Source organism: Nerophis ophidion, linkage group LG17, assembly GCF_033978795.1.
Source record: "Nerophis ophidion isolate RoL-2023_Sa linkage group LG17, RoL_Noph_v1.0, whole genome shotgun sequence".
In the NCBI taxonomy this organism is placed as follows: domain Eukaryota; kingdom Metazoa; phylum Chordata; class Actinopteri; order Syngnathiformes; family Syngnathidae; genus Nerophis; species Nerophis ophidion.
The window spans coordinates 36,408,007-36,418,741 of record NC_084627.1 but is presented as its reverse complement, the minus strand read 5'-3'; the positions used below and the strand labels follow the sequence as shown (position 1 = coordinate 36,418,741).

Sequence of the window (10,735 nt, the reverse complement as noted above, 5' to 3'; positions counted from 1 at the left end):
TATATATATATATATATATATATATATATATAATATATATATATATATATACATACACACATATATATACATATAATATATAATATATATATATTATATATATATATATATACATACCTTTATATATACATGTATATTTATTTATTTTGCCATTTTTGTTCACATGTTAAAGGTGTTTTAATGAATATACATGCATGTTTAACATATAGATTCCTATCTTTAATGAAGACAAGAATATAAGTTGGTGTATTACCTGATTCTGATGACTTGCATTGATTGGAATCAGACAGTATAGTGCTGATAACGTCCCGGTTTTCAAATGGAGGAGAAAAAAAGTTCCTCCTTCCTGTCTAATACCACATGAAAGTCGTTGGTTTTTGGCATCTTATTTGTCCAGCTTCTATATTTGTTTTTATACACTTTACAAGAAATACATTGGCGGCAAACTCCGTAGCTTGCTAGTTTGCTTGCGCTGGCTTTCGTAGACTCTTATTTTGTTAGCGCAGGCGCGATGGAGCGGCACTTTTATTGTGAAGACAGGAGCTGTGCGATCAGTCTTTAGGCTTTTGACGGGAAGTACGGTTGAAATAAAAAGTGTCTTTTTTCCTTTACACTTTTGATTGATTGGTTGATTGATTGAAACTTTTATTAGTAGATTGCACAGTACAGTACATATTCCGTACAGTTGACCACTAAATGGTAACACCCCAATAAGTTTTTCAACATGTCGGGTTCTACGTGTGACGGTCACGTGACCACCTGGCTCTGTTTGATTGGTCCAACGTCACCAGTGACTGCATGTGATTGGTGAAACGCAAGCAAGTGTAGTTCCTACTTTGAATGCGTGTCTGACAAAAACAAAACAAACAAAGCGTGCATTAACAGATCGATAAAAAAAAAAAAGTAGCGAGTAGCGACCTGATTGTAGATAAATGGAGCGGAGTAAAAGGAGCGTTTCTTCTCTATAAATATACTCAAGTAAAAGTAAAAGTATGTTGCATAAAAACTACTCTTAGAAATACAATTCATCCCAAAAGTTACTAAAGTAGATGTAACGGAGTAAATGTAGCGCGTTACTACCCACCTCTGTCTGTAAAGCACCAGTTCCATTGGCAGCAAAACAGGCCAAAAGCATACTACTACCACCACCATGCTTGACGGTAGGTGTGGTGTTCCTGGCATTAAATGCCTCACCTTTTCTCTTGCAAACATATTGCTGGGTATTGTGGCCAAACAGCTCAATTTTTGTTTTATCGGACATCACATGGACAAAGACAAGACCTCAAGGAGGAAAGTTATGTAGCCTTCCCAAAAGTCCTGACTTAAACGTGTGGACAATGCTGAAGAGACAAGTCTACTTTTGAATATTTGTACTTCATATTTGCACCATTCTTTTTTACAAACTGCAACTTGACTCAAATACTCTGTATTTAAGCCAAGCTCGCCCACCTCCACTTTTTCTCTTATAAAATATCAAATTAATATAATTTATATTCTTTGTTTAAGCAGAAGGAAACTGGCCTGGCAGTACTATGTACATGAAAAATAAACAGCTTGATTTTTTTTTTTTCAGTCAGAAGTGGGTTGAGGAGCCAACAATTTTACCCAATTAAGAACACCATTACTAATTGCTGGCTTGCAATCATGTGACCAAGAGTCACTTCCGGGTGTCATGCGGTGGTCCGGAGTCCCCTTAGGCTACTGTTTGTTTACCTGCATCAGTGCAGATTTAGGCGTATTTTCAAAGGTTTAGAGGCAAATATATAAAAGATAACAAAAAAAAATCTTTAAAATGGGATGGAGTGGACTTATACACTCAGATTTATACACAGGTATATTTCGGCATAGTAACCACAAAAAAACAGAAACTAGTGCAATCTTGTCCTCTTGTTACTTTTAATTCTAATATCAAACACTACTAATATAGTAGAGAATAAACTTGATTGCATCACAGAAAGTTTCTCAAACAAATCCAATGTTCAAACACGCATTTTACAAAGTGATTGCTGCAGACACACGCATGGTCTGATTGTATTCCGCAATGATAGCAAAAAAAACAGTGGTAACTACTGTATAACATTACAACATGTTAGCATGTGCGCAGCTGAAACATAAAAAAAACATCTAAAACTTGCCGTAAAATGTTTTCTCGAGTTGGAAGTGGAATTATTCTAGGCTGATATGTGACTTAAAGGAAACTAAATGAGCTCAAATATAGCTACAAATGAGGCATAATAATGCAATATGTACATACAGCTAGCCTAAATAGCATGTTAGCATCGATTAGCTTGCAGTCATCCACTGACCAAAATATGTCTGATTAGCACTACACATAAGTCAATAACATAAACAAAACTCACCTTTGCGCATTAATGCACAATGTTAAAAGTTTGGTGGACAAAATGAGACTGAAAAAGAAGTGGCATAAAACACGTCTTAGAAAGTCGGAGAAAGTTATACATGTAAACAAATTATGGTGAGTTCAATGACCGCCAAAATTAGTTGGACAAAACGGTGAAGCATGTTTAATATTTTAGTGTTCTTTATAACAATTAGGGAGGTTTGTGTTATGTTTGTCCTCCTACAAAAACCGCATTAAAACATAAAATATGTTTTTTTCCCCCTCATCTTTTTCCATTTTTCATATATTTTTGAAAAAGCTCCAGAGAGCCACTAGGGCCGCGGGTTGCCGACCCCCGACATAGGGAGACCCGAAAATAATACTTCAATATAATATTTCTGCACAAAAACTCTGATATGCTGTAAGTGGACTTGTATTCATGTTTATTTACGAGTTAGAATGCATAAAAAACAAAATGCATACGTCGTCATGTCTTTCATTATGATTGTGAATAATAAGCGAAATTCCCCCCCAAAAAGTGCATTTACCCTTTAATGCAGAGTGGCATCATGGTGTTTCCATCCCCATCTCAATGGAAATTTCATGTGTCTCAAGCGATCAAACTTCCAAGTTTCAAGTGAGATATGATGTTTGACATTGCAGGGGCGCTGGACTTATTCCAGCCTCAGAAGCACACAGGAGCAAAAAGTACTTAAATCGATGGATGAATACGCGAAATGCCAGATCTGACAGGAAACACCCACGTTTAAGGCTCGCTCCACCCAAAGTACGTAACTTGGTTGAAGGCGCGCAATGACAAACTAAAGTTGAGGGGGAGAATGCTGTGCAATCAGAACCTGCGCAGTTGCGCAGCCTTTTTCACTTTAGTGCATTTGAGAATAGGGCACCAAGTACATAACACACATTAGTAGGAACCGTGCATTTCCCACCTAGGCCTTCAGGGATGTTCAACTTCAATGATTACCTCTCAAAATACCACCATTTATGTCCCCACATGACCATTTCTGGAGAAATACTATACAGGAAAACATTTACAACCTACTGCGCATTGAACCACATCAACAGTGTACAAAACGGTTTATTTTCTTGCGCATTTGAAAATCAATTAACATACATCAGCAATTAAAAAATATCTTATGTGGAACTGTCAAAATTAAAATTGCAAAAAACATCCATCCATTTTCTACTGCTTGTCCCTTTTTGGGGTTGCGGGGTGTGCTAGAGCATATCTCAGCTGCATTCGGGCAGAAGGCGGCGTACATCCTAGACAAGTCGCCACCTCATCGCAGGGCCAACACAGATAGACAGACAACATTCACACACTAGGGCCAATTTAGTGTTGCCAGTCAACCTATCCCCAGGTGCATGTCTTTGGAGGTGGGAGGAAGCCGGAGTACCCGGAGGGAACCCACGCAGTCACGGGGAGAACATGCAAACTCCACACCGAAAGATCCAGAGCCCGTGATTGAATTCAGGACTACTCAGGATCTTCGTATTGTGAGTCACATGCACTAACCCCTCTGCCAGCGTGCTGCCCGCAAAAAAACACATTAAAAAGTGAAAAAATAATTATTCGACGCCGTATAAGCCAGCGGTACCCCTTGTCGGCTTATTTGAGTGGAAATGGCAAGCATATCCCCATTTCATCGCCAGACAAGCTGAGCTAGTTTCTGGGTTTGGCCGACATCGTGTCACTGGATGTAGTTTCTCTTTAAATATCCTTCTTGAAAATGGCCTTGCGGATATATATCTGCCACCTAATCAACGTTTTGTTCTCCTTCTCTGCTATCCCTGTCTAGCTATGGCCCATTACTTCCCGCTTCCTGTTAAATTAAAACTTGTAATTGGATACTCACTTTGGAGTGACAAGTGAGTATCCAATCACAGTCTCGTTAACATCAGGCTACTTGGATAGGCCACTCTCAACAACTCGTGATATGATTGGCTATCGCAAGTGTCTATCAACTTTATGTGTTCTCAAACTCATCCGCTAACGGTCTTGGTGAGTATCCAATCACAGGACGCGTAAACGTCACGTTCGACGTGAGGTCATCTCAAAGGCTTGTGATTTGATCGGCTATCGCAACTGTCTATCAACTGTATGACGCCCGCATTGTCGATTCTGAAGGCCTCGGGCAGATTTGGTACAGCATGGCAACATAGGATAGCTGAATTCTGATTGGATACTAACTAAAACTAAAAACAACAGCACTGGACAGGAGCATAACAACGGAGAATATGAATACTTTTAGATATTTAGGGAAAGTACCGTATTTTCCGCACTGTAAGGCGCACCGGATTATAAGGCGCACCTTCAATGAATGGCCTATTTTAAAAACTTTGTTCATATATAAGGTGCACCGCATTATAAGGTGCATAGAATAGATGCTACAGTAGAGGCTGGGGTTACGTTATGCATCCATTAGATGGAGCTGCGCTAAAGGGAATGTCAACAAAACAGTCAGATAGGTCAGTCAAACTTTATTAATAGATTACAAACCAGCGTTCTGACAACTCCGTTCACTCCCAAAATTAATAAACAGCTGTTTTATTATTTTCCCCGATTCAATAAACATGTAAAAAACAGTCTGATACTGTCACGGAAAATCAAACTTTAGTGCAATCACATTATAGTTACACTCCAAATAGTGCAAAGCAATAATATATCAATAACTCAACGTTGCTCAAGCGATAATGTCACACAACACACAAAATAAACATGTAAAGCTCACTTTATTAAGATATTCCTCATCCACGAATCCCTCAAATTCTTCTTCTTCAGTATTCGAATCAAACAGTTGGGCGAATACAGCATCCAACATGCCTGGCTCCATCTCGTCGAAGTCGTCATTAAACGAGTCAGTGTCGCTGCAGTTAATGTTAAATTCTCTCGCTGCTGCTCAATTCCCGTGTTCTATTGTGTGACTGATCACCTTGAGTTTAAACTCTGCGTCGTGAGCTTGTCTCTTAATAGGAGCATTTTGGGGTCTTTACATAAACACACAGAAACGCCACGCTTCCCGCAGTCATATATCCCAGCATGCACCGCGCGCTTCTTCTACGAGGGAAAATTATGTCGGCAGCTGCTTATCGTAGAGGAAGAAGTGCGGGAAAATGGAGTCGGTGGCTGCTTACCGCAGTTGCGAGACCTGTTGTGGCTCAATATTGGTCCATACATAAGGCGCCCCGGATTATAGAGATACGCGGATAGGCAATTATATCACCAAAAAAGTCGTCATCCATCCGCCACTCACCTGAACCAACATTTCATCGAAGCCGCACCCGCCCGTTGTTATATATCTAATATAGACGATGCAAGGCATCAGTGAGGTTAGAAAGTGTGACTCCCTCCAAATAGCACAGACACAATGGCTTTCTTGAACTTATTTATTTGAAGGCTTACTTTCCCTTCAAATTCACCGTGAAAACTGTAATAAATTAAGCAGGTTACAAACGTAAAAATAATAACATGCACAGCATGTGGATCAAACATTTTACCAAGTAAAATACCAACAAATGACAAATACCTCGTTGGCCACACCCGGAAGTAGCTTCCTTACATCCGTCGACAGACCAAACAAGACACTTTTGTCAGGGTTATTTGTTGACGAACCCCAAGATGCAGAGATGGAGGCAGGCATTGAATGGGAAAACATGGTTTTTGTCAGGCTTTCCCCTGACAGTTTGTCTATGTTTTAATTTTCCTCTGCATTTGTCTGTTTCCTCTGTGTTTAGTATTTCCTGTCCTTAGTTCCGGTCTAGTGCTCTCATTTTGGTTCGGCTTCCTGTCTGTCTCCCTGTGTCCTGTTTTCACTCAGCTGAGGCTGATTGGCATTTGGCCACACCTGATGTCAATCAGTCAGCTCCTATTTTACCTGCTTTGTTCCTCCAGTCAGTGCTGGATCACTGTATTGTCGTGTCAATGTCATTTTCTACTTGTCTTCCTACTGGTCGTGTGAATGCAGCGTAGCGCTAAGCTATATTTGGTAGATGTTTTGTAGCTTACTGTTTTTTGTTCCCTGCTTCCGATTAGTTTGTTCATAGCCCTTAGTTTGTTATATCCGCCCATGTGCGTGCTTTTTGTTTGTACCCTTTTGGTTTTGTTTTTGTCTCAGTATCTTTATTAAATCATGTTTACTTACCCAACGCCTGCCTCCTTCTCTGCATCTTGGGGTTCGTCAACAAGTAACTCTGACAACTTCAAAATAAAAGTATGCCCACACACTGTTTCAAAGAGTGCTGTTCGTTTTTCGTACGTGGGTAACAACATTTAACTATTTGTAAATGGTTGATTTCTATAGGCTAGTAAGGTAAAGTGTTGTACCTGACAAGTTTGGGCTACCTTGCTTCTGCAGCCTTCATCAGAGGTGTCACGTGATGTTAGCGTGACGTCGTCTGTGACCTGATATATGGATTGTACCATCAAGTGTTGTCAGGTACAACACTTTACCTACTAGCCTGTATAAATCAACCATTTATAAATACACGTCAGTAGGCTAAATGAACTTCTTCAACATAACATTTAACTACTGGCTTTGGCTGGGGGGCGGGACTTCCGGGAGAGATAGGGAAGTGACGTTATCGACAGGAAGTGAGAGTTCGCGTTAGAGACATGAGAGCTTTTGTGTGGTTGTAATACATCTTGTGCAATAAAAACAAGACAAACGAAGATGTTTTATGAGCCCACATTCCTGGGATTATTACAATATATATTTCCGAATTGGGGCTTCACGGTGGCAGAGGGGTTAGTGCGTCTGCCTCACAATACGAAGGTCCTGCAGTCCTGGGTTCAAATCCAGGCTCGGGATCTTTCTGTGTGGAGTTTGCATGTTCTCCCCGTGAATGCGGGGGTTCCCTCCGGGTACTCCGGCTTCCTCCCACCTCCAAAGACATGCACCTGGGGATAGGTTGATTGGCAACACTAAATTGGCCCTAGTGTGTGAATGTGAGTGTGAGTGTTGTCTGTCAATCTGTGTTAGCCCTGCGATGAGGTGGCGACTTGTCCAGGGTGTACCCTGCCTTCCGCCCGATTGTAGCTGAGATAGGCGCCAGCGCCCCCCGCGACCCCGAAAGGGAATAAGCGGTAGAAAATGGATGGACGGATATTTCCGAATTGGTTCAACCGCCACCCGCCCGAATCTATTTAAAATCTATTTTTTCGTCTTGTTACCCGCCCGACCCGCGGTTTATCCGCGGACTCCGCGGATGTGACCGCAAACCGCGTATCTCTACCGGATTATAAAGCTCACTGTCAGCATTTGAGAAAATTTTAGGTTTTTAGGTGCGCCGTATGGTGCGGAAAATACGGTAAATAAAAAAATGATTGTATCTTTCATTTTGATCATGATTTCCGGTTATGTTAGGCCAGCAGAGAAGGCCTTGCTGGCCACTACTGGTAGTAACGTCACACGGTACTGTCAGTGATGTTAACAGATGTAGAGTATTTACTTGTGTTGTCATTTTACTTGTGTGTTTCCTGTGTTTTCCCACCAGGCTTCTTCATCTTCTGTTTCTCTCGTCTTCTTCTTCATCTTCCGCCCACTGACATCAGTGGAATGTTTCAATCTCTCTCGATATTGAGGTTAATCTGATTATGAAGATTACCTCTGCGAGACGCCCTCATCAATGACGACTAAAATGGAGACTCCTTTCTACCATGACGACTCGCCCGCCGTCTCCGGTTTCAGCCACTTTGCGGAATACGAGCTTTATGCCGGAAACAAGATGCTGATGAGCAAGAAGGCCATGTCCTCAGCGGGTAGCCATCACTTCCCCGGTGGGGGCGGTAGCGTGGCAGTAGGAAGGGCGACAAACTCCAACAACATTGGACTTGACAACAGCTCCCTCATGACGTCATCATCCGCCGACATGAGCCAATTGAAGCTGGCCTCACCCGAACTGGAGCATTTGATTATCCAGTCCAACCAAGGCCTGGTCACCACCAGCCCGGTGTCCAGCTCCACCCATCCTTTCATCTACCGCGGCCAGGCCACGAATGAGCAAGAAGGCTTTGCTGACGGTTTCGTCAAAGCCCTCGCAGACCTTCATAAGCAAAACCAGCTGGTCGGATGTCCCATGTCCCCGTCTTCCTCCTCCAACGTCTCCCTGCAGGTGTCCTACCAGAGGAACTTAATGACCAGCGGTGACATCCCCATCTACACCAACCTCAGCAGCTACAGCCACGGACAGATGGCGTTCTCTAGCGGGCAGATGGCATACAGGGGTGTTTCGGACCATAACGGCACTCAAACGCACACTCGAGTTCCAGATGCTCCTCAGACGGTCCCTGATGTCCCCCATCCGTCCGGAGACCCGACGTCCCCGCCCTGTCTCTCGCCCATGGACCTAGAGACGCAAGAGAGAATCAAAGCAGAGCGCAAAAAGCTCCGCAATCGCATCGCGGCGTCTAAATGCCGTAAGCGCAAACTGGAGCGGATCTCACGGCTGGAGGAGAAGGTGAAGATCCTGAAGAATCAGAACTCGGATTTGGCCTCTACTGCCTCGGTGCTGCGGGAGCAGGTCGCTCAGCTGAAACAGAAGGTCATGAGTCATGTCACCAACGGTTGCCAGATTGCTGTCAGCTCTGCCACCAAATCAGGAGGAGGGGGCAGCGCTGGAAGCAAGGACTGCTGAGGAGACCAGATAATCAGATTACATTTTTTTACAACGTTGGCAGATTTGCAATCAACTAAGGCTTGTTTTTCCTAAGACAGGGAGGAGCTTGGCAGGAGACTTCCTGGACATGAACAAAGTTAACGGATTCTGACACAAGTTTGAAACTCTTTAAGGAGCTCAGCTATTATTCATTTGAACTAATTTTGCATCTTCAATAGGGCTGGGTTAAAACTGGGAATTTTGGTATCATTATGGTACGTAAATACAGGACTAGTAATAGTGGGGGCCCTTAAGGAGATTTTAGGGTGTGTTCGTTCAATTTTGTCTAAAAGTGCCAAATTTGGCACAGGTGTGGCCATACTTGCCAACCCTCCCGGATTTTCCGGGAGAGTCCCGAAATTCAGCGCCTCTTCCGAAAACCTCCCGAGATAAATTTTCTCAGGAAAATCTCCCAAAATTCAGCTCCATGCGGACCTGAGTGAGGACAGCCTGTTTTCACGTAAGCTTTCCCACAATATAAACAGTGTGTCTGCCCAATGACGCTATAACTGTAGCATGATCGAGGGCGAGTTCTTAGTTTCTTATATGGGTTTATTGTTAGGCAGTTTCATTAACGTCCTCCCAGTGCGGTAACAACACACAACAACAGCAGTCACGTTTTCGTCTATCGTAAAGCAGTTTGTCTGCCGTAAACAGCAATGTTGTGACACTCTTAAACAGGACAATACTGTCATCTACTGTACATGCATATGGTTAGAAAAATAGTGACAGAGAATAGAACAAGGATGGACGATTCAACCCGTAACTCAATAATGAGTAGATGAGTGTTATGAGTGTGTGTATATGTGTAAATAAATTAACACTGAAATTCAAGTATTTCTTTTATATATTGTGGACGTTTTTCCTCCTCTCCCCTCCCGCACCCGTCGGGTAGACTGGATCACCACTGCCAGCTTTAGAGTTTCACAGTTTTATTTTCCTCTTTCACTCAACAGTTTGGCGTCTGCTTTTCAGCTCCCACACAACCGTTCTCGTCCCTCTGTGCAGCTCTCTGCCTCTCCTCATGATCTCCAGCGCTGCCTAATTAAGGAACAGGTGATGAGATAACTTGTTCCAGCTGAGGTATCCACTCACCTGTTGCTGCTTCGTGGCCGGCCCCTGCACATACCCCGCCCGCAGGGAAAGCGTGCGCCACGCCCCTCTCCACATATATATATATATATATATATATATATATATATATATATATATATATATATATATATGTATATGTATATGTATATGTATATATATATATATATATATATATATATATATATATATATATATATATATATATATATATATATAAATATGAAATACTTGACTTGGTGAATTCTAGCTGTAAATATACTCCTCCCCTCTTAACCACGCCCCCACGCCCCACCCCCCGAAATCGGAGGTCTCAAGGTTGGCAAGTATGGCTGTAGCTCAGGGCATACTTTAATGATTTGGCTAGGGCGCCCACGCCGGTGACCTTTGGGGTCGCCACAGCGGCTGATCCAATATGACCACCACCTGAACACGCTTTTGCCTCTACATTTGAACCAGGTAAGCTACAAATCCAAACTTGGTGTCTATTTCATGTTTTTTGACAATTAGAAATATGATGGAAAAACCATCGTTATGATCGGGTGGGTCTGGACACCGAATTAGCATATTTCCAAGATGGCGGCTATGTAAAAAATAGGTGTACCTTAACTTTTGATACTTTTCGGC

At 42.4% G+C, this 10,735-nt stretch overlaps 1 protein-coding gene across 1 annotated transcript in view; it reads left to right on the top strand.

The window, feature by feature from the left end:
- The window catches only part of june (JunE proto-oncogene, AP-1 transcription factor subunit), a 14,789-nt gene extending 4,609 nt beyond the window's left edge, over positions 1-10,180 (top strand). The window contains exon 2 of the mRNA XM_061877239.1: positions 7,856-10,180. Coding sequence (XP_061733223.1) covers positions 7,988-8,995 — 1,008 coding nt within the window. The 5' untranslated portion in view covers positions 7,856-7,987 and the 3' untranslated portion in view covers positions 8,996-10,180. The remainder of the gene's footprint in view (positions 1-7,855) is intronic.
- Positions 10,181-10,735: the final 555 nt, after the last annotated feature.